The sequence below is a fragment of the Anneissia japonica genome, unplaced genomic scaffold (genome assembly GCF_011630105.1).
Source record: "Anneissia japonica isolate Jap-2015-1 unplaced genomic scaffold, ASM1163010v1 scaffold785_len581690_cov155, whole genome shotgun sequence".
In the NCBI taxonomy this organism is placed as follows: domain Eukaryota; kingdom Metazoa; phylum Echinodermata; class Crinoidea; order Comatulida; family Comatulidae; genus Anneissia; species Anneissia japonica.
Genome location: NW_022739772.1, coordinates 537,399 through 561,227, shown reverse-complemented (window position 1 = coordinate 561,227; position 23,829 = coordinate 537,399). Strand labels below are relative to the sequence as shown.

General features: G+C 35.3%; 3 protein-coding genes and 2 long non-coding RNA genes across 5 annotated transcripts; 3 read left to right on the top strand and 2 right to left on the bottom strand.

Moving 5' to 3' along the window:
* The first annotated feature begins 484 nt into the window (after positions 1-484).
* LOC117118011 lies at positions 485-4,871 on the top strand. Its single transcript, XR_004446987.1, has 3 exons — positions 485-1,303; positions 1,953-2,105; positions 2,187-4,871. It is a non-coding gene; the product is annotated as an uncharacterized LOC117118011 (long non-coding RNA).
* An 8-nt stretch (positions 4,872-4,879) lies between these two features.
* Positions 4,880-8,165, bottom strand: LOC117118010. Its single transcript, XR_004446986.1, has 3 exons — positions 8,054-8,165; positions 5,813-5,877; positions 4,880-5,545 (listed from the first exon to the last, which is right to left on the bottom strand). It is a non-coding gene; the product is annotated as an uncharacterized LOC117118010 (long non-coding RNA).
* A 4,027-nt stretch (positions 8,166-12,192) lies between these two features.
* LOC117118005 (eukaryotic translation initiation factor 3 subunit M-like) lies at positions 12,193-20,249 on the bottom strand. Its single transcript, XM_033262500.1, has 9 exons — positions 20,109-20,249; positions 17,732-17,867; positions 16,781-16,916; positions 16,165-16,288; positions 15,742-15,836; positions 15,374-15,557; positions 15,067-15,148; positions 14,365-14,569; positions 12,193-13,163 (listed from the first exon to the last, which is right to left on the bottom strand). Exons 1-9 carry the CDS (start codon positions 20,148-20,150, stop codon positions 13,022-13,024), a joined length of 1,146 nt encoding a protein of 381 aa, XP_033118391.1. The 5' UTR covers positions 20,151-20,249; the 3' UTR covers positions 12,193-13,021.
* A 27-nt stretch (positions 20,250-20,276) lies between these two features.
* Positions 20,277-22,336, top strand: LOC117118006 (transcription initiation factor TFIID subunit 11-like). Its single transcript, XM_033262502.1, has 4 exons — positions 20,277-20,771; positions 21,207-21,294; positions 21,551-21,647; positions 22,094-22,336. The coding sequence occupies exons 1-4, from the start codon at positions 20,401-20,403 to the stop codon at positions 22,222-22,224; spliced, it is 687 nt and encodes a 228-aa protein (XP_033118393.1). The 5' UTR covers positions 20,277-20,400; the 3' UTR covers positions 22,225-22,336.
* A 182-nt stretch (positions 22,337-22,518) lies between these two features.
* On the top strand, positions 22,519-23,169 carry LOC117117991 (uncharacterized metal-dependent hydrolase YcfH-like). Its single transcript, XM_033262487.1, has one exon. The coding sequence runs from the start codon at positions 22,519-22,521 to the stop codon at positions 23,167-23,169; it is 651 nt and encodes a 216-aa protein (XP_033118378.1).
* Positions 23,170-23,829: the final 660 nt, after the last annotated feature.

Genomic DNA, 23,829 nt, shown 5'->3' with positions numbered 1-23,829 from the left:
TAGTGACAAGTTAGACAATAACATTAATGCAGAGAAACATTATTCTATTGCTTCTGTCTGTGAATTATAAATACACTGTACTGTATTTCTTATCTAATTGATGATTAACATATGAAATAAATAAATATATAAAAAAACATTAATATTATTGTTATCATTAAGGATTAAGAAAGTGAAGCGAGTACACCCTTTAGTTTTCCTAAAACAAGACACTAAATTTGTTTCACTATTTGTCTATTACTCATTGAACTTACACACATACTGTATACAACCCTTCCAGTGTAACATATTTAATTTTTTTTTAACCTTAAATATTATGTAATTATGATTTTTTTATTTTACAGTCATGGCAACATAACCATCAAGAGAAAAACCGCAGGCTTATTGCGGAGTACATGCACCACTCGATAAATACACAAAATGCATATTATAAAGCCGCGCAACGGCAAGGGGTCTAGCTGATATATTTACACATTTAACATGACACATAAATTAAAAGTTACCTAAAACTTTATAGAATAATTATAGCACCTAATAGCTAGAGTATTTAGGTACAATTGCATATAAAACTATCATAAAAAAAATGACAATTAATATTTATTGGTTTTACATATATATTATATATAGCACACAATATAAAAAATTCTCAAATGCCAACTTATTTAAAAAACAAATTTCAAGAGCGCAATACAACATACATGACCAGGTCTAAGGACATACTTAAGGTACCCAAACCCAGCACAGAATATAAGAAAAGAAGTTTTACCTATCAGGGAGCCATTGTCTGGAATAACCTAAACCTCAATATGAGAATGGCCTCAAATGTTCAAACTTTTAAAAAACTATTAACAAATAATTGAAAGTTACTTGCATAAGATAATACAGTAATTGTTTTATTTTGGTTTATTTTACTTCTTTATTTCTGTTTGTCTTGTAATTGTTTTTGTAATTTAAATTTTGTTATTATGTACTTCAGAAACGGCCTTGTGAAGACACATTTAATTTGTGATCAAGTTTTCCGTTTTCAAATAAAGTCATTATTATTACTGAATCATCCTTTTTTTACTTGATTAGGTTTCAAATCACAAAACCTCTTATCACGGACCAGCAATCTTGGTTCTTGAGAAAGACCTCTATGAATTAATGAGAATGTATAGAAAACAAGTACATCCAATTGTCGGCGCTGCATTTAGCCAGACATTTTTCAAAACAAGCAGTGGACAGGAAATCAGACCATGTCAGGACTTAACATGACTATGGCATAATTAACTGCACCCACTTTCGTAAGCAAATTGCTACTATGGTAAGACCTGCACTTCATAATGAAAATTTTCAAGACATTTACGTGTTATTTTTAAAATTTAGATTCAGTACACTAGAAATGTAGTTCAATATAAATATATTTAAGTGGAATATTGATACTATAAAAGTGGCAAATATTCCATTTCTCAACAAAGTAATTCCACTCTCAAATACCTTAATAAGACTTATTTTTATGCAACTCAAACAAATTGGTCATAAACATAACCATAAAGAATATAGTATAGCCAAACTGAGCATTTACACTATTTTATTTTGTACTAAAATTTGATTTCCACATATATCATCAAAATGTTACTATAGTGACAAGTTAGACAATAACATTAATGCAGAGAAACATTATTCTATTGCTTCTGTCTGTGAATTATAAATACACTGTACTGTATTTCTTATTTAATTGATGATTAACATATGAAATAAATAACATATGAAAAAAAAAATATTAATATTATTGTTATCTTTAAGGATTAAGAAAGTGAAGTGAGTGCATCCTTTAGTTTTCCTAAAACAAGACATTAAATTTGTTTCACTATTGTCTATTACACATTGAACACATACAACCCTCCCAGTGTAACATATTTAATTTTTTTTAACCTTAAGTATTATGTAATTATGATTTTTTTATTTTACAGTCATGGCAACACAATCATCAAGAAAAAAACCGCAGGCTTATTGCGGAGTATATGCATCATTCCATCAATACGCAAAATGCGTATTATAAAGCTGCCCAACGGCAGGAAGATGCCATTGTTGCCAAGCATCTATTGATAAAGATAAAATAAACTGTAAGTAATGTACTGTTTGCACTTTAAAATTAAACAGTTTTAGTAGCAATTTATTTTTATATCAATATTTTATTTGACTAGGAACCAGATGTGCCAGGGCATGATGAAGGTGGAGAAGAGAATATTACCGACTCAGAAGTGGAAGCCACAACCACAGTGGAGGATACCACAGAGGCCCCTGTGACTTTGCCGGTAGAGTAATAACTGAAAAAATTTTGTGTAGATAACAGTGAATTTTTGCAAGCTCACAAAAATGATAATGAATATGATTTACATCATGATTTTTTTTTAGTCCATCCCCTACAGTAGCATATTTTCCACTTTTGTTTTTAACACGTTACGCTATAAAACAAAAAGAAAATGCATACTTTTGGAGTCCGTACTGAGCCCAAAAAATCCGCAATGAAAATATAACGTGTTTTTTTGTTTTATGTATGAATTACAATATTGAACTGTTTTTGAGTTCTAAAGTTTTCAGCAGCTCGTATGAGTTATCAAAGAATATTTTGGAAAGAATGTCAAAAATGAAAATTATATATTTGTAATTGTTACCATTTTTGTGAAGTTGCCAATTCTCCCTAATGTCAGAGGTCTTAAATCTTCAGTTATTTAAAGGTTTTTATATTGCCTCCTGCCAAAAGAAATATTTAATTTTGGTATTTTCAAACTATTTTCCTGAAAATTAATGTTATTTAAAAACTCTCGCTTTTGGTACAATCAGATGTAGTATCACTCGATCATTAACAAATTTATATATAATATATATAGATATAAAGATACAATATTTCAGTCATTATAAACTTCAGTTTCATGCATATTCATTGTAATATACTGTACTTGTCTTAATCATTTATACTTTAAATTAGAATGAAATCTCCAAAAAGCCTGCCTTTAATCAGGACAATTATTCAAAGTATAGTATATCCATGTACAGTAATACATATTTCAGACTTAACTAAACTTAAGCTACGTTCACATCAAGCCCGGATTCCGGTCCGGAGTCCAGAGAAAAAATTGTGAAAAAGGGGTTCAGTGGTAAATAGGACCGTTCACATCAAATTCGTAAGATTTCCAATCCGGACTCCGGATATGAACCGATGGATCTGAGAGCCATTTGTATCCTGAAATCGTTTTTTTTTTCTTGGACCAATCAGCAAGAAGCTTGATTGGTTCGGACCAATCAAACGCACGCGTACTTAACCCGAACAGCCGTGTTCCGTGTGCGATGTGGACGCAGCTTTCAAAAAAACGTAGTAACTCACGATTTTTTATCCAGGCTCCGGAGCGGATCCGGGCTTGGTGTGAACGTAGCTTAATACCATGTTTTAACTGAGTAAATATATACTTTAAAACAGAACTGTCGCCGGACCAGATACGTGTTCTCGGACATCGACATTGGCTTACTGAAGACACTCTTTGGTGGCCTAATGGAGGAAAAGATCACTAAAGAAAAGGTCAGTATTAACATGGCTATTTAAATTAGCTCTTCAAACCAATACCATGAGGGTGTTTTTGATTGCAGCAGAAACATATAATATATAAAATATTCACCAGGAACTGAGCCTACATAAAGAAGTATTGTTCCCTGAAAAAGGATATGTTAATTTCAAAGGAGCAAATCATTATTTTTTTAATTCTTTATGATTATTTTGGTTTCATTTGCATGAGACTGTACATCTTTAAACATTGTATCAAGTAAATTCATAATGCAAGTTTGATCAGTGGAAATACACTGAGGCAATAAGATTCAATATTTATTATACATGATTTTTTCCCCCTATGTACAGTAACTGTTAATAAGAAAACTTATGGAATTATTAATTTCAGGTAATGGCGATCTACAAGAAAAACGTGGCAATACAACACATGAAATGGAAATGGATAAAGTGAGAAATTTACAGACAGAAGGAAAAAAATAGTAACCATGTGACTTATTCAAAGGCCAAAAAAAATTTGTGTTTGCCTTCATTCACCCGCCCCTAACTCACTCAAAAAATAGAGCAGGAAAAAAAGGGGTTTTTTAGCTTTCTTCTGTAAAAATTTAAAAAAAAAGTGAGTGAAAATACCTTTATTTTTTGCCAGATGCCCCACAAATTAGTTACAGTTGTTCTAGGCCTCTGTGGGTTATATTTATACCATCATATGAGTATTGAAAAATAAAGAAATAAAAAATGTTTGCACCTGCCTCTATTTATCATTTTCAAAAAAAAGAAGGGCAAGCAAACAAATTGTTTTTACCCCCCAACCTCAAGCCCATAATTCGGTTTGGGTTAAAGCCATAATCACAACTGCTGCATCTACCGCTCCAACAAATCATGATATAGGCCTATTACTGGGTAGTTTAGATAGGACTTTCGGAATTTCCACATATGAGTCATTATATACAGTACTCCTGTACTGGTTTCAGTAAAGCGTAACTTGGTGTGTAGCTTAATTCCGCCAGTTAGTGTCAACCACAATTTAATAAATACTAATGGAACTGAAACAAAACCATAAAGCAACATGACAATAATTTTACAATTAAGTCAATGTTAGATTAACATAAAACTCCTAACAATAATTATTCTGCAAATTAATATAATAACGATCAACACCTGTATGACACAATATACAGTATGGTTATTTCATATAGGTTATGTATAGTCGGGTCACCATACTGTAATTATAGTGCATTGGTAAACAAGTTACTGTCTACGTCTCTAAATTGAATATCACTTACTAGTATTTAGGTTATATGTCTAAAAATAAATAAAAATCGTGGTATATTCCGCATCATGGCGTCTACCACCCAAAGAAAAAGAAGATTCGTGTGGTGTTCGATTGTGCCGCTAAGTATCAAGGCATTGCACTCAATGATATGCTGCTCCCAGGTCCTAATTTGACAAGTAGCCTTTTGGGAGTGTATTGCGTTTTAGAGAATATGAGGTGGCATTGATGGCCGATGTGGAAGCGATGTTCCATCAAGTGCTTGTTCCCAAAAAAGACAGGAATTTCCTAAGGTTTCTGTGGCTTCCAGAAGGAGATCTTCAAGCTAAACCTGTGGAGTATAGGATGCGAGTACACTTGTTTGGCGCTGCATCCTCTCCCGCATGTGCCAATTCAACACTTGCAGGCCGCCGAAGATGGTAAAGGTGTCAGCAACCACAAGGCAGTAGAAATGCTTAAGAGGAATTTTTATGTTTACGACTTATTGAAAAGCGTTAGGTGCTCTGATGAAGGTATTCAACTAGTGACGGATTTGGCTGCAGATAGTCGAAGTGCTGATGCAGTCGATGACTTAGTGCTACCTGAACGACTAGACATGATTTGGTTGCTTCCTTAATACAATTCGCCCAACTGTTGGCGTCCTGGATGCAATTTACGCAATTTTATGTACAGATGACGGAGTATTCAAACACGAGAACTTTATTCAATTCCTTCTCTTGAACAATTTGGCGTTGCTATAAGAAGCAAACAAAAACAAACCTTACAATAATTCAACATAATGTCATTTGCTATGCCTAATTACCAAAGCAGCTCATTAAACATTCTCATTTAAAGTAATTGGCCTATAAAGTTCACTTCATTAATTTTCTAGATATGTTAAAAAGCATCCAGATTTAATTAAACGATTCATCATAAAGGTTATAATCATGGTATGTAAATGATTATTAATTATCTATGATTATTTATAATTATACAGATTCTATCAATATTTCTTGCCATACCGTAAATTTTGATCTCTCCGCATCATTATACTGTACATAAGTTTTCATTGAATCATAAATCCAATCTGAAATACAATTAATGCATAATACAAAAGTCTATATCGAAAATAATACATCCAATACATAGTAAATAGCCTATCTTCGACTACCTAATTAATATTCATGTTGATGTTCACTCAAGCGTGAAGAAAGAAAATGAACAGCGACGTTTCTCAAGGCCTATCAAGTTATGCGATCGAACTGTTCGTAGTACAATAATGCATTTATACCAGGCCCGTAGCCAGGGGGGGTTTTTATGGTTCGGGCGAACCCCCCTTTTCTAGTGAACCCCCCTGTTTTCTAGCGAACCCCCTCGAATTTTTGAATGAGTCCCACTCGGACGGAATGTCTGTTTTTAACTTAGCCTAGGCCCTACCCAGCATTAAAAATCAAAATTTAGCACTGCCTAATTCATTATATGGTCATCCGTTTTTTAAATTGTAGCAATTGATACAAGCCTACATTCATAGAATATCTCAGCTTTGGAAGTTCGGAGATTTAAATTGAACGCAACTCCAGCAAACCATCACTTTACGATGGCTCACATAAGTGACGTCTTAAAAATAAAAATAAAAGAAAAAAATAAATACTGAATTAATAATATTAAACTGGTGAGTTACTGCGAGTTTAATAAGAGAAGGCCCTCCCTAGCCAATGGGCCCGGGCTGCTTGACCTGCAACTCGATACAATGTCAACTCGGCTCCAAGAAGTCAGCCCTAATTTACTGTGTATTTACAAAATAATTAAAAAGATTTAAATGCAACGCTGAATGCCAAAACGAAAGTGTTTCAAATCTTTACCTTTGACTTTCTAGTTATATTTACATCTATATTCTATTTTCTCATGGCCTAGTTTGTTGTAAAAGTTAAAGTGCATGTACATGATGCGCCATAGGCCTATATTAAAAAAAATACATTTTGTTTATTATTATTGGTTGGCCTAAGACCTAGGCAGGCATGCCAGCTTTACCGTCGAAAGTCCTGAGATTCGACGATGACGTCAGTGCACGTTTACAAACGCCATTGATTGGAATAAATATAGACGCACTGAATTTCATTTTTTTTATTTTATTTTATGAAAGATAGAATTTATTGAACATTTATCTATATAAAAACAAGATTAATATTATATAAATTGTATTTTTAAAGATTCATATATGATTCATATTTCATTTGGTAGAAAATAAATATTCAGTAAGATATACTAAAAACGATTATTAATTCTTAAATGTGCATCAAATCTCAGCTATTATTAATCAGTATGTATTAATATGTTAAAGTCTTAAAATAATAATTTCGAATAGGCCTAGTATATAACAAATAATTGTAATTAAAGTTTAGGTTCCCATGATGTTAGATGACGTATTGAATATGATGTTATATTTTTGGCTCTGACTTCATTTAACGATGGCCCTGGCCCTGTCAGTAGTAAGGACAATATTTGTAGATTTGTAGAATATATGTAGTAAAATAGTAGGTTTACTATTATTTCCAGTGTACAAAGTGAGAGTAAAGAAGAGTAGTAGAACAAGAAGTATAGGAAGAGGAAGAGGAGGAAGAAGAATAGCCTTTTTGTTTTATAATATTAAATATGTTCAGTATATTCATGTTGATTATGCGATGAGGGTTTTTTTCTTTTTTCGGTGTGACTTAAACATGCCAATTCTAAGAAAATATTTTCTAATTATATTATATTACCACCTTTTTATTACATAGATCTTTTTCAAAACATAACTGCTTTTATAACTTTATATAGACCCATTAAACAAAAAAAAACTGCTCCGGCTTCGACCCTACCGTGGCCCTTCTTAGGCAGGCCCCTGGATCCCACGCCCAGAGAACCCCCTCTTGAAATGACCTGGCTCGGGCCTGTATACCATTATTTCAACACCACTAGGCCTATATCCTATTTTTATCTATGCTTTCTACAACGTAGCTGCTTATCATAAATCAGGGATACAGAATAAATGTTATATTAATAATACAAACACCGTCTTATTGTGAAATTTATTTATTTTAAAGTTTAGCTTGGTTTAACTGGCCTAGGCCTAGGCTCCGCATAATTAACTGCGTACAGAAAATATGGCGTCCGCGCAACGTTCGTACGTGCGGTAATCAACGCTTGGTTTAAAATTCTAATATCTCACAAAATCATCATCAAATCTTAACTATGCAATATTCATAGGTTCGTATAAAGCTCACCCTTTCTCTGTCCTATTACAGAAACCTTGTAAACATTTCAAAGACAAACATCAATCATTCTAGCTTATATGCCTCAACACTAACGTATACGTTGCTAGCACGTGAATCCTACATCGCATGCTAGGCCTACCGCCGCCAGCAAGTTTTCCACTTTTCAAACTATAGAGGGCGCTCAATAAATAATTAATTATTTCTAGACTAATTAACATTGTGCTTTTGAAAAAATGATGTGAATCAGGGAGAAGCCATTTACATTCCCGTATTTGTACCCGTGTAAACGCTCTGCTTTGAATAAACGCCCCTTCTAGAGCCTCATTTGGAATAAACGCCTCTTTCGAAAACACCTCGTGGCGTATATTTTTTCCTCGAATAAACTTCCCCTTGACTGTAAACCGATATAATGTGAATATCATTCTCAACTTACTTACTTATAAGACTTACTTACTTAAGCCCCTCACCCCAAGGGGTATAGGCCGTCAACGATTTCTCACCAGAGTCCTCTTTCCTTGGCTTTCCCTCCAGTTCTCTCCAGGTATAGTCCGTCCTCTTGATGGCTGCTTGTAGGTCTCTTCGCCAGGTGTTTTCGGACGTCCTCTTCTCCGTTTACCTTGCGGGTTTCATGTAAGAGCCTGTCTGGTGATGCTGGATGTAGGTTTTTTTAAAGTGTGTCCAACCCTTGACCATTTTCTTCTGCCAATTTCGTCTTTTACTGGATGTTGTTTTGTTCTATCCCATAAATCCACATTACTGATTTTCTCGGGCCAATGTATTTTTAAAATTTTTCTTAGGCAGTTGTTGATGAATGTCTGAATTTTATTGATGATTCTTAATCGTTCTCCATGATTCGGCTCCATAAAGTAAAATTGATTTAACATTTGAGTTCAACAATCTTATTTTTGTTTTCTGTGATAAAACCTTTGAGTTCCATATGTTTTTTTAGTTGTAGGAATGTTGTTCTAGCTTTTCAAATCCTTGCTCTGACATCCGCGTCTGAGCCACCATGCTTATTGATAATACTTCCAAGGTATGTAAAGGACTCAAGTTTTTCCAACGTATGTCCTTGCAGACTGACTGATGCAGTACTGGATGTATTTATTTTCATAATTTTTGCTTTTCCCTTATGGACGTTGAGGCCCACTGAACAAGACATATCTGCAATGGTTGAGGTCTTATCTTGCATCTGGTATCCGTTATTGGACAAGAGTGCCAAATCGTCCGTAAAGTCCAGGTCGTCAAGTTGTTTCCACAAGGTCCACTGGAGCCCATTTCTCCTAATTACTAAAAAAAAAAAAATAAATAAATACACACTCTGACCCAAGACCCCTGTTAAGCGCCTGGTGTTAGCGCCAATGTGTGCCCTTGTGAGGACAGGGGATGTGCCCCCCCTCTGAAGCTGGAAACCTGGTTTTTGCAAAATAAATTGATGCAATTTGCTATTATTGGCCTAATCAATAAATTCCTCATCAACCGATATTGCCATATCAACCGGAATTGACATAACATTACTGTCTTACACACCCTTCAATGTGAAGTGTGGCTCTCTTTGCAAGCACATCTAACATCTAAGGAAAGTTGAGCTTAGATTGGTACCAGATAAAATCATATTGTTATGAACATTAATACATTATGCTAATTTTCATCTTTGTAAGCGCATAAGACAGTGCAAATTATTTCTGTGACAGTCTTTTGAAGTGTGTAAAGCTCCATTTTATCCCATACATAGTCAAAACATTGGGGGATGATACAATGGACCATTCCCCTTCTTTTGTTTTTCCCTTATGAATGTTGAGGCCCACTGAACAAGACATATCTGCAATGGTTGTGGTCTTATCTTGCATCTGGTATCCGTTATTGGACAAGAGTGCCAAATCGTCTGCAAAGTCCAGATCGTCAATTTGTTTCCACAAGATCCACCGGAGCCCATTTCTCCTCTGATCTGTAGATGTTTTCATGATCCAATCTATGACTAGGAGAAAGAGGAATGGGGACAGCAGGCAACCTTGCCTGACTCCCGTCTTGAATTCAAATTTCCTGGTTGTTAACATCACACTGCAGCTCCAGCCGTCATTCAACACTTTCTATTAATGTTTTACTCAAGTAGAATTACATTTAATAACAGTAGAATTAAGGGGCGTTTGAGACAGTCGAAAAAGTCCATGAGCTATAATGTACCCTTCGTGTTTTTTTTATTTTTAAATTTAGGTTATTTTTCACCTAGTCATTTTTTGCAGATTCTCCTATTACTAAGGTCCGTAGGTGCCACTGAACACAATCGAATGATCTGCAGTAGGCTCCGCAAAACACAAAATAACGGAAAAAGAGATAGTCAAAAAAATCTCCAATTTCGGCAAAAACTATGAGCCCTTTGTGTTATTCCACAATTGGGCTATTTTTTTTTATCTAGTAATTTTTTTTATTCTTCCATTAGTAGAGTCCCTGGGTACCACAGAACACATTCGTATGATGATCTATAGTCTCTACTGAACAGAATACAGCGGAAAAATTGGAGAGTAGATAAAATCGTCCAATTTCTACAATAACCATTAGCTATAGCCTTTCTATTTTTTTCCAAAACTGAGTGATTTTTCACTCTGGTGTTTTTTTTGTTTTTGTTTTTTTGCTGATTCTTCCATTGGTAAGGTCCGTAGGTGCCACGGAACACACTTGTAAGATCCGTAAGTGTCACAGAACACAACACATGAATGAGATGGTCGAAAAGTCTTCCCAATTTCGACAAAAAACATAAGCTATACCCTTAGTGTTCTTTTTTCCAAAAATTTAGCTATTTTTTACCTAGTTGTTTTTTTTTTTTTCAAAAATTTGGCTGTTTTTCATCATGCCATTTTCTGTTAATCGTCCAATTTAAAAAAAAACCATGACTCTTTGGGTTTTCTCCCAAAATTAAGCTGTCTTTCATCTAGTCGATTTTTGTTAATTCGTCCATTGGTAGGGCCCGTAGGTGCCACAGAAAACAAAACAACAGAAAAAAAAAAAAAAATCGTCTGATTTCGACAAAAACCATGAGTCTGGGTTCGTACATTTTTAAACCAGCAAATTTCCAGGACAATTCCAGGACATTCCTGTTCAAATTTTCCAAGTTTCAAGGACACATTGATTTTAAGATCGATTAAAAAACATGTATGCTGTAATAATTTTAAATGCATTTTACTTGAGTGTATATTTAAATCTAATTCGAAGGCGATGGATCTATCTCTTGTATGTGCCACAGAAAACATTTGTATGATCTCCAGAACACAGAACAAAATAAATGCAAAGACGTGATTTCTTACGCAATACCATCATACACACAATAATAACATTATAAACACGCAAAAAAAGTCCTTTTCTTTCTCCCTATCTTTATTGTATATATAGTTGTAGTTGCTTGGAGCAGCTCAGGCCATTATATCGAGGAACAGTCACATGGCCTTCTATTAATCAACATTCAATTTGACTGACACAACATAATCAAATTTATCCTGGTTGTTAACTCTCACAAATACATCACCATTTCTGTCTGTGTTGCTACAATTTTCTTAAACAAATTCTTGGTCACTTAAATACACTACTACCAAATGGATTTAACGTCTTGACTTGCCCGGATACATTTTTTATTAGGGAGATTATGGCCATGTTCTCACACGGCAGCTAACGGTTAGCAGGAACTGGATCCTGCTAACCGTTAGCTGCCGTGCGTCCATATGAGAAAATCCTGATCCGGATACCAAGAATACGATGATCGAATCACTGGCCAATAAGAAACTGGAAATTGTAAACGCTTACAAAGCGTACGTGTGATTGGTTGACGATAGAAACGCGATCACTTGCTAACCGATAGCGCTTGCTAACCGTTAGCGGTATCCGGATACCGCTAACGGTTAGCGCTAACTAATCGGGCGTTCTCACACAGGTGCTAACGGTTAGCTTTAACGGTTAGCTCACGATCCGGATACTAGGGCTCTCGTGATAACCAGGCTTATATTGAACGATGAACTGGCTATGTTCTGATTGGCTAAAGATCAATGTAGTCCACTCCATGATCAAATAATGATTACCCATTTTGGGATAGCTGTTTTTGTAGCATTACAAATAATATAATATTGCTTAAATAGTTTTATATGGTTTCTGTGTTTTTTTTGGTTTACTTACAAGATTTTTCTCCATGTTTCAAATAATATAATCATATACTAATACACCTCATGTACGCTGGCAGGTACATAATAATTATATTTATAATTGTACATTTTACTTCACTGTTTAACATGTAATTTTTGTAGTACAGTTAAGTTAATTATAGTACAGTATGGCTAATTATAGTTTAATCACTGTGTATATTCTGACCTCTGAACTGCCATAGTGCACTAAGATAGGACTGGAGTTTGGAAGGGTCAAACCAGCTCCTGGTCCACCAATCAACACCTCAGAATTACGTAGAATTGTCGAAACAATATCTAAGGCGTATAGTAGTTTAATGGGTATTTATTGTATTTATTCAGCATAACCCACAAAAGTCCAAAATATTCAGCAGTGATCGCTTTAGTAATTCTCAAATGTCTGCATGGGTCCAAGCCAAGGGGCTGCCTGGGCCTCTGTTCATGACCCTGGGGAATATCCACTGGTGGGGGGTCAAAAATGTGAATCCCTTTGCAACAGAGATATGAGATGTTAACAAATTGTGCTTTTAGACCACAAACTTAAGAATCTACAATAACAATAACTTCAGTTGGATCAACAAATTAGTATTTTTTATAGACTGATGACCTTAAGTAACATACAATGACATTGGCCAAGATTGTCAAACAAGGGGAATTCCCCCTGACCCCACTGGAGCCACCGCTGCATGTTAATGGTGAATGCACTTGCTGTTGAATAAGAAGGAAATATTCCTCTTCACACTCAGGTTTTTTTTTTGTGATAAAGATAACAGGAAATATATAATCAGCAATGTCACGTCCGTTACTAATGGACTCATTGCGCCGCTGCCTGCGTCATAGCTGTGTTTAGCGAATCCAGTCCATTTGTTACTTGTCCCAAATTCCTCTGCCACTGTTCTAACCGTTCCCGCAGTAGCATCCATTGTTGTTTGCCAAATGTCCGATGAGTAGCAAAACTGAAATCAATCGTAAAAGAGATTTTTCTATTTGACACAAAATGAAAGAGGTGAAAAAATAATTGAATAATAAACATTTGTTATGCACCAATTTCACAATAAATGATCAAAGGCTTGAAAGTATACATAGAGCATGAATTGAATAAAGTAGTGGAGTAATAAATAGAAATGTAAAAAGATATGTACGTGGAACCAGAGTAGACTACAGTAGATGGATTGAAATAGATGAGTTTTAAAATTTAGTTTAAATAAATCCAAGGATCGTGAGTTTTTGGCAGCCAAGCCAGCTAGAATGCCATTCAGCACCCCCAAGCAGTGGTGGTGCCAGCGGGGATTCCCCTCGCATCCGACGCCATCACGAGGTGCATCAAAAAGCAGTGGTGAAACCAGGTCCCTCACCTAGTCCCCTGATGCCAGGACGAGGTTGTCGGATCTAAAAAAAAAAATAATTTACCTATCCAAATGTTATTTTGCAGATTGCCAATTCCTGATTGGTCTAATTTGGGCAAAGCCAAATAAACAGGTAGCGAACAAAAATTAATTTTGTAATTGATACCTACACAGTGTTAATTTCTCGCTTTATTTTTTGGCAATTTTCTTGAGAATTATTTACAAAACAGATTTCCATCTAATGAACGATCAGCGTCGCGTAGGCCTAGTTGCGACCGTCGCTGCACTGACTACAGTGATTGGCTTTCGACCAGCACCATATGAATGATTTTGTCAGAAACATAATTAAAACACGAAATAGCCCCAAGGATTTATTGACTGTAGATGCCAAATTCATTAAGAAAATAACGGTTAAAGTAAGCCTAAACTAAAGGTCCCCATGGTTACACTGGATAAGGCCAAACATGCCCATTCGTCGTGCAGAATCACCCAAATGGAAATTTCCTCCATGGTAGTACTAAGTATGTGTGAGGCACTAAAGACAAGGGTAAGACAAGGCAAGATGTCCAACTGATCAAAGAAATGACAACATAATTCATAAAAGAAAACAATGCTTTGCTCAAATAATAGGCAAACAACTCAAATATGGTCATGACGACATCACATCATGACCATATATAGGCACATCATGACTATATATGGGCATACAGCAGCTTTTTTGTGGACAAAGCTTTATAGCGTATGTTGTTCTAGTGTGACTAGAAAAAATGAATTAGAATGAAATAAACACATGATAAAGAATTCTTCCTACCTCACAACAACCTTCTTCTGTAATTGGTCAATCTTGGCTCGTACCATTTTTGTTCTCACCGCATCAATAATGAACCCTTCTACCTCATCCTCGCTTATCTGCATCTCCTTCTCGATGAGGTCAAAGGTCAAGTCTTTGTGTTCCACTGCCAGTGTCATTAGGGTCAACGTCCTCATTTTGGTGATGTTATCTTCATGTGATAATCCTGCAACCAGGCAACAGTGAAACTCCCAATTGTATATTAAGCAAAACATATACCAGTACTTTTAAATTTGTTGATAATCAACTTAAGCATTTGATGGTAATTCTAAAGTATTACATATGTTTGGACAGAAATTGAGAAATGGATTTGTGTCACACAGAACAAACATTTAAACTAATCGTAGAAAAAGGGATGTTTACAACTAATAACATATTAATATTAACATTTATTTTATGCTATTTATTCTTAAATTGTTACAATGTCATATGTTTTCTGATTTGAGTAATATTTTTATTCTACTCAAATTCTTACTTAGAGTAAAATAAAATTATGGATTATGACTAATAATCAATATTTTAATTGAATGCCTGAAATTATATTCCAGATCATATCATTACCAGACAATATATCTTTAAAATATTAAAAATAATGTGTATATAAACTATAAAAAACAATACAATATAATTTTCGTTCAGTGAGAAAATTCAGCAAAAACTTACCTAGGGATTTAATGAAATCACTGTTGGAATTTTGAAATTCCAGATAATCATTTAATTTCCCAGACACGAATATTGTTAGAAGCTGCAAGAAAATTGGAATCAATCTATTAGTATTAAAATATAATTCAAAAATATGTTATGAAGCTGCAATTCAATATTTTGACTGCAAGATCATCACACATTGCAACAAACATATTTTATGCACATACTTTAAGCATAGTCAATCCATCACAAAAAATGGATGGATTGGCCAGTTGTTAAGTTTGATTGACACTTCGGAAAGATCCATTATTTAACAGTCACTTACATCATGTATGAGCTCTCCCTCTAAAAACTTTACGGGCCGTAAAGCGATCAGGTGATCTAAGAGATAAATGTTTGGGTCAGCTAAGGTGTTCACTATACACCTGTGTGCATCGTCCCTTGCCTTTGAAGCGTTATCTGTTGTGTACGTTCCCAGAAGCTCTATCATCACTTTACTTGAGGCCTCACTAAATACGAACAAAATTATGCAAATACATTAATATCAGCAATGACAAGAGTGAAATGTAGCTAAAGAGTAACAAGAAAATTTTAGCAGTTTAAAAAGTAAGTTACATATATTTAAAGTTTTTTGCGTCATTTTTTTTTATTCATTCTCCAATGACAATAAAGACAAACTGGCTTTTGACATACCTCTGTTTACATTCTTGTAAGGCATCATACAGAAGCTTTAGAAGATGATGTGTTTCATCCTTGTTTAGCTTCCACAGATCTGACCACTTCCGTACCTGAAAAAAATATTACAATTTGTCAAATTTTAAAAAAGAATAAAGAAGCAATTGTGAGTATTTACAGAGGCAGATTTGAGAAGGGGTGAAGGGTTAAAGAAGGTTAAGCACCCCATCATCTCCAAAATATTTTTTATTAACATGCAAAAGTTTTCGACTGTAAGTTAGCCTAAATTTAAACTAATTGAGTCCTCTGAAAATTTTAGATTATTAACATCATTAGCGGGGACCATACTCATAGAGTGGCATTGATTTAAACCATCTGAAATGTTTTGTAGCTTCCTGAGCCCTACCACCAAACAAAAAAAATTAGAGTTACAATACTCACCCTATCTAAATCTGTAGGGAAACCATCACAATTCTTTGTTTTGCAGGCCAGTTTGAGCATACCACAATAAACCTCAAAAGCCAACCTCTTCTCGGGTTCAACACCATTGAAAAGATTGTGAAGTCTGTAAAGTAAAGATAAAAGAACATTACAAAAAAAATTTGATTGTGTGAGGACTGTAGACCAGCTGTCACAGAAGAGAGAATGCATTATTATTTATAAATATAATGAAGTGGGGGAATGGAGGTGGGAAGGAGGGTGGGGAATGGAGGTGGTAAGAATGGTGGTGGTGAAGTAAGTATGAAAAAAAGAAAAAAGAGAAAATAAGTGAATTAAATGTTCATTTGGCAAAATGTCAGAACAGTAATTCAAAATTCATTACTTATTTCCTTAAAAATAATGGCACCAAGTTCCAAATAAAGTATAAAAAAATGGACCATTTTGCTAAGCCACGCCCATGGATACTGTTGCCAAGGTCCCACAAAAAGTACATAAACATGAGACAACACATATGCTTGTTAGACAGGTATGTATTTCTCGCTTGTTTTGATTGGCCAGTTGTTAAGTTTAATGGACATTTCGGAAAGGTCTCCAGAGACAACAATTTCAAGCTTACATCCTCAGTCGTGTGGCCGACCTCTCACCGTTACCCTTCACCAGCTTCTCAGTAAGCAGCTCTACCAGGGTTTTAAGCACTTCTGGTGGTTCATATAACACCAATGAGAACAGACTGTTGAACACATACTCCACATCTGAAGAGAAAATTAAAAACCAAACATTTCAAAGATAACATTTTTTTCCACAGTTTTTAGATATAGTATGTTATTAACTGTTCACGGGTTTTTGTCAAACACCAACATCATCCCCACCCCCAAGTGTCTTAGAAAAATCAGTTGTACAACATATTAAAAAGATTATTTCTCCTGAGCCTGGCTATAAAAAATTACACAAAATATATTACATTTTTCCCTGTTATTTCTTAGTTATGAAATCAATCAATTAGCTTTTCCAAATTGCATTTAATTGTACATTGATTTGCAACATCTTGTCAACAGAAATGCAATTTGCCTTGCTTAAAAATGCCTAAACCTATAATGAAAAAACTTATTTAAATTATACTAACACCTATGTAACAACATTTTATCATTAAAGGGGAAGCAGTTTAAACAGTTGGAAAGATTTCTGCCGATTCTAATGAGATTTTTTTAATAGTAAACAGAAAAACTGCTGTTCCCAGAATGAATTTGGACGCGACATATTTAACATCAAGAAATTTGGGAAATTAAGCAATTTTTGTTTGTCTAATTATTAATATACATAAAATTTACAAACAGAATTTGCAAATTGACATATTAATATAAACATTTTGTTTATCCTTTCCCAGTCTATTTATCACTTTTAAAAATATTTATTATATTAAAATTATAATTGTTAGAATATTCAATAGTCCTTCAGTGAATCAAATTCACTGAAAACATACAAAATACAAAATCCAAATTCATACATCGCGGCCCAAACTTGTTAGCTGCCGAAGCAGTCATACACCCCCAGAATAACATTACTGTACCATTGTCATCAGACTCTTTCCATATTTTATCAATCTCTTGGATAACGTTTACAAGCTGCTCCGGTGTATTTGTTGGTGAGACCTCTTCATCAAGTTTAGCACCTTTAGTATTTAAATATACACATAATTCACTCAACTGAAAAATAATAATATTGTATCCATTATCATTAATTGTCTACTCAATAATTATTGTTTGATATAATGTCTTGTAGGCATGTGCATATTTTTTTGTAGTAAAAATATTGTAGCGAGTGGGCACACTTCCATGGCGACGATGGCAACTTCCATGGCTTTTTAGGATTTTGTTCTCTTCCTATTCTTTACTTTTTGGAATTTAGTTTCAATAAAGCAAAAAAAAAATCTCATAAGAGCACATCAAAATAATTGTTAGATTAATAATTTTAATTTTTTATTGAAGCTGCACTTTTGTAACAGTGGCACCTAATCACAGCTCTGTGGTGCATTCAATACAAAATAATTACAAACATTAACCCTTTCACTGCTGTAGGTATATGCACCCCCTGTGCTGGGACTTTTTTTAACGAAAAAAGTTAATTTTTAAAATAATTCAAAAAAAATACTAAAAGAGGTTATTTCGAAATTCTTTTTGTGTGTTGGGGCGAGCAATAGGTTGGCCTACGCGAGGAATATTGATATTTGGTATTTTGCATAATTAGGTTGTCATGTGAAATCAAAGTCGCCATTTTGAATTTCTGTTTTTTCTCAAATTTTGATAAAAAACCCAATTTTTCCCAATGAAATTTTTATGGAATGTTTTTTTTTTTAATTTATAATGATGCAGACACACAAGGTGGATAAAAACAAAAAAAAATGAGTTAGTTTGATCGTTTTATTCCAAAACCGCAAATAATCAAAGTTTTTCTTCAAAATTGTGAAAATATAAAATTTTGCAGAAAATCACTTTTTGCCATATGTTTTTATTTGTGCTTTATATAATCCAGGTAGTAAATATAAATGCATCGTTGCAAACATCATACGGTTACTTCATTTTAGAACTATAAAAATTAGCCTGTTCTATTGTGTGAAATGTGGAAAGGAAATCTGCGGACAAGGCATTGCCACCTTGACCCTGTGCAAGGCCTCCCAAGTTGAGAGAATCATTGTTTTCGTCCTTAGAATCACTGTCGTCACTATCATAGTCGACTGGGGGAAAAGAAATGCAAGAATCATCCAGTTCAAAGTTATCTTCACTATCCGTATCTGCAAAGATCTGGTCCATAGCTTCGTCGACATTGTACCGTCTGTTTTGAGGCCATGCACCCGCCATTTTGCGCCTAACCACTCGAAAACACTTTTTTCCGATAAAAGGTTAATTATAGTTCATAAAAAAAACTATAGAGGGCGCAGAACCTCTTCCTGATTTTTAACAATATTTTTTCTACATACCCGGTAGTACCGGGTACGCGCAATTCAACAATATGTGTTTATACCCGGTATTACCGGGTACACGCAGTGAAAGGGTTAAACAGACAAGATCATTTAAAAAGCAAGATTTGCTGGACCAATTAGCATTTATGTTAAGGAAGGTAAAAACAATGCTAAAAAACTTTTAAAATGCTAAAAAAGATGTTGCATTATCACTCATGTCTGCGTCAAAAATTTGGGAAATATTGATGCGGGAATGAAAAAAATTTTTTTTTTCCCGCATCATTTATTTCAACGCCGTGGCTAGAGATACGGTACCGTATCGGAACTTCTGATTGCTAAAGGTACGGTAAATGATATTACGTCATGATTAGCCAATAGAAATGACCGACACATGCGTGACGTCATTCAGTGCACAGCATAAAAAAAAAAATGCAATTTTGTGACTGAAAATACATTTTCTTTAAAAAAAAACAATAAAATTTAACCAGTGTTTATAAATTATACAATATTCTTGCTAAATAAAAACAGTCCCTCCCTCATCTATAAAAAAAAAAGTAATATTCTATAGCTCCAATTAAAAAAAACCAAAAAAACGACCGCCTATATCATTTTTTTTAAAAAGATGATTGATAATCTAATAATTTTTTCTATGTGCCCTAAAAACTAAGGATCTTAAATAATTTATCAAAAAATTATTTTCAATTCCATCAACTTTAAAAAACATGATATAGATATTATGAATTTTGGTAATGATGTGTTCCCTTAATACTCGAGTCGTAGTAAGAAACGTAGCATAACCAGGGAACAGTGAAATTATTAGCTAGGCCTAGCCTGCCCTACATCAACACATGATCACCCGGCTCTCGGGGTAGGCTACCGCTCTCGGCGCCCCGGGACCGGGTGAAAACATATGGAATGCAACAACACCAAGAAGGATAGGTAGGCATATCTGCTTTAGTTGTATATTTGGATAATATTTAACACTTACCTGCTCATTAACAGGGAGACTTATAAAAGCTGGTAAACTCATATCAATTTGACTTTTTGTACAAAAAGTAGGAAAACTTTTAGGCTAGGCCTAAAACATGCATGCGTTAAAAAGGTTACAGGTCATGAAACGCCCTCTACAGGTTAAACGGAAAAAAACTTGACATGTGAGGGCGGGTGTCAAAACAAAATAAGAGAAAGGAGAAAAAAAGGGGTAAGTGATGTTTCTCAATCATCAAACCATATAAAAATATTTGAAAAATAGTACATAATACCTATAGAAAAGGGTGAATATGGAGGACTGGCGGGTAAACGAAAGAGGAATAAAGAGAAAACATGATTCAATATCGTCTCCTGATGATGAACCCAAGTCAGAGAGCCCTAGGCCTAAACCCAGTGGGGACAACAAGAAAGCTAGCCCGGGAAGATCAAAAGCCAAGGACCACGAAGTTGTCAAATCCGCCGAAGAAGCGTCTGGTGATGGTGAAACGAGCTCGCCCATTAAAGGCCTAGCAGGACGTGGATCTCAAGGAGACGATGCCGATAAAAGTGGAGGTGTTAAAGAGTTAGGCCTAGCTAAATTGGAAAGGTTAGGAAGTGTTGCTGATGAGGAGTCGCAGAAAAGTAAGGAGGATCAGGCCCAAGAAGAAAGAGAAAAAATGCAGTAAGTAGGACCAGCATAGGCTTATTTTATGTATACCTTTACTGCTCTATTTTAGCTAGGGAGAGAATCTCAGAATCGCTAATTGGACATCGCTGGTAACTTCAGCACTTTCGTCCAATCAATGTGTTTTGCTGCAGTGCTAGTGTGCAACGTGTGCTCAAGTTATACCTCCATGATTAAAGAGTATTTCATATTAGTTGAGAACATTTTATTTTTAACTTACTTTAATTTTGATAATACCTATCTAAAGCTGATCTGAAAATTACACTTCATAGAGAGAGACATAATACTAGAATAAGACTTGAGGACTCTATTACTTTTCAAAGTAATATTTTACTGACTGTAACTCAAAATTTATCTAATATTATAAGTAAAGTAAGGTAAGGATGGAATGTATATAATTAATTATTGCCTGATTTTATTAAATTTTTCCAGAGTTTTAGTTGAAGCTTTTTCTGAAGAGCAGTTAAACCGTTACGAGATGTTCCGCAGGGCAGCTTTTCCAAGGGCAGCAGTAAAAAGGGTATGATCACCATTCTTCAATTTAATATTAACACATTTTCATTCATATAATTATCATTTAAGTTAATCTAATAATGTCTGTATATGATTGATCCAAGAAGTTTGTTGTAATAAAAAAAAATTAGATTATTAAAAGATGTCAGATTTGAAATAATAATTGTATAATCATTTTAATTTATTTTGGTAGTGTCTGAAGTCATTTTTGAATGACTTACAAAAATTATATTTTAATTATACTGTTTGAATGTTTATTCCAGATAATGCAGTCTATTACTGGTGGAACAGTGTCACAGAATGTTGTCATAGCAATGGCAGGCATTGCCAAAGTTTATGTTGGTGAAATAGTGGAGCAAGGTTTGTTGATATATTATATTTCTTACTTATTATTATTATTATTATTATTATTATTATTATTATTATTATTATATACTGTAAAACCTCGAGAAGGAGCCTATCTCGAATTGAAGCTCCCTTGTTGGTTTGTAAAAGTAACCTCAAAAAGAGCCAAGAACGGAATCACTCATGCATGACCGTCCTACATTCTCTGCATACGTAGATTTGGCCAAACTGTATCCTAGAATCCACGTGAACATCATGTCTTTGCATTTGCTGAGACTAAAAAGATGAATCTATATTTTCCTGTGAAGATGAACCGGGGAAAACCGGAGCCTCCCCCGGGAGCTTCCCTCCTTTGGGTAGGCTAATAATATTAATACTGATGATGATGATTATAATAGTAATATCATTATTGCACTGAATTTTTTAAGTTACATGAATTGTCTTCTTATCCCTTCCTTCAGGTTTAGATGCTCTAGAGGAGTGGGGTGAATCAGGGCCCCTTCAAGCTAAGCATATACGAGAAGCTGTACGCCGTCTCAAGAGTCAGGACAATTTCCCAACAACCAAATACAAGACGAGTATGTTTCGATAGCAACTTTAGTTATTTTTTGTTACTATAGCAACTGATCAAGTTATCCATGGATACAGTTATTATTTGTTTTCTTATTAATTAAGGTCGTCTTGCATTTTATTCCACCATAGTCTCTTGGGTATAAATAAGGCCACCCCCCCCCCCCCAACTTTAATTAAGCCTAAAATTCAGGTACCAGCAGCTCCTGGCAAAAGCTCAGGGAATGATTTGAATAATTAGCTCAGCTGACTTATACAAATACTTAAAAAAAGGTTGCCTCATTGGCAAAAATATCTGTCTCTTATACACATCTAGATGTGTAAAAGAAACAGGGGATTCGAGGTAGGCGTTGGAATTCACCCTAAGAAGGAACTCTCTCCCGCCCAGTTAAGCAGGCTGGTCACTCTGACAAGCTCATCTCATGTCAGAGTGCTCGGTGAGATTGGGCTCGACCACACCTTACCCAACACCGACTGGGTTCGGCAGGATGAGTTGCTTGAGCGAGTTCTCAAGCAGTGTTATTCCTTCTCTCGACATTGCCTTATCTGCCTCCATGTGAGGGGGATGCACGGGGACGAGGTGGCAGAAGAATGCTACTTCAGGGCACTTTACCTCCTGCGTCTCACGCATATCCCCCGAGATCAGAAGTTGATCTTGCATGCGTTTTCCTCTTCATCAAAGGTGGTGGATAAGTTCTTGCACCAGTACCCGGGAACTTACTTCAGTTTCACCATAGAAGCTGGTAGGTTCACCATGGTACAACGAGCAGCCTGTAAACATCTCGCAGGGGTCAATGACCGAAGAATCCTCATCGAGTCTGATGGGCCCTATTTTCCCCCCTCAGGCCAGCGAGTGGGTGCTCCTCATCTGCTGTGGGAGACAGCAAAATCGGTGGCCCGAGTTCTAGGCTGGGAAGCCAGGCGAGTCTTAGAGCTCACCCGGAAAAACGGCCTAGATCTCTTCTGAGCCTAAGAGCTCAGTGCCACCCCAGAAGACTTTAAGTTTGTTTAGGGAATACTTTGTGTTTTATTTTATGTTTCCTTAATTTCTGTTCTTTTCCTGCACATTGTTATGGGTCTGAAACCTCCTGAGCAAATCCAGGCTCAGGGCCCACTGAGAACATTTAGAGTTTGAATGTCGGTGGGTAGGGTCTTTTCCCATGCAGCATGGCGTCCTTCTTCAAACAATGGGGGAATGTAGTGACGACCCCCTGGAGGTCACCCTGCAATGACTCCAGATTACCTGGGTTAGCTCACCTGTGCAAACCGGCGTATCTACGGGCATGCGCACTGAACGGCCGACTCGGGTAATCCCTGGGAGAAAGGACGGCACTTCAAGTCGAGAGCTCATGCTATACACACACAGACGAGTAATACTATTGTATTCAGCCCTACGCGGGAAACTAATACCGATACCGGTAAGTACCTTTTGGGCTTTTTACAATAATATACTGTACGAGTGAAATTAGAAATAATTGCTGATAAAAAATGAAGATGGTATTATAGTGCTTCCGCACTGAAGGCGATGAATTAATGAGAATGATAAATTATTAATTATCGTGGTAAAAATATACATTTTTTTAAAACTATTGGCAGTGGCGGATCCAGAAATTTGAAATAGAGGGGT

What these genes read in the sequence shown, in the direction of transcription:
- LOC117118006 (XM_033262502.1), top strand. Translation starts at nt 20,401, where the DNA reads ATGGAGGACTGGCGGGTAAACGAAAGAGGAATAAAGAGAAAACATGAT. An exon ending in GAAGAAAGAGAAAAAATGCA is followed by an intron (nt 20,772 to 21,206) that starts GTAAGTAGGACC and finishes AAATTTTTCCAG; the next exon opens with AGTTTTAGTTGAAGCTTTTT. An exon ending in CAAGGGCAGCAGTAAAAAGG is followed by an intron (nt 21,295 to 21,550) that starts GTATGATCACCA and finishes TGTTTATTCCAG; the next exon opens with ATAATGCAGTCTATTACTGG.
- LOC117118005 (XM_033262500.1), bottom strand. Translation starts at nt 20,150, where the DNA reads ATGAGTTTACCAGCTTTTATAAGTCTCCCTGTTAATGAGCAG. An exon ending in GAAAGAGTCTGATGACAATG is followed by an intron (nt 16,917 to 17,731) that starts GTACAGTAATGT and finishes TTTTCTCTTCAG; the next exon opens with ATGTGGAGTATGTGTTCAAC. An exon ending in TCGGCCACACGACTGAGGAT is followed by an intron (nt 16,289 to 16,780) that starts GTAAGCTTGAAA and finishes TTTACTTTACAG; the next exon opens with ACTTCACAATCTTTTCAATG.
- LOC117117991 (XM_033262487.1), top strand. Translation starts at nt 22,519, where the DNA reads ATGTGTAAAAGAAACAGGGGATTCGAGGTAGGCGTTGGAATTCACCCT.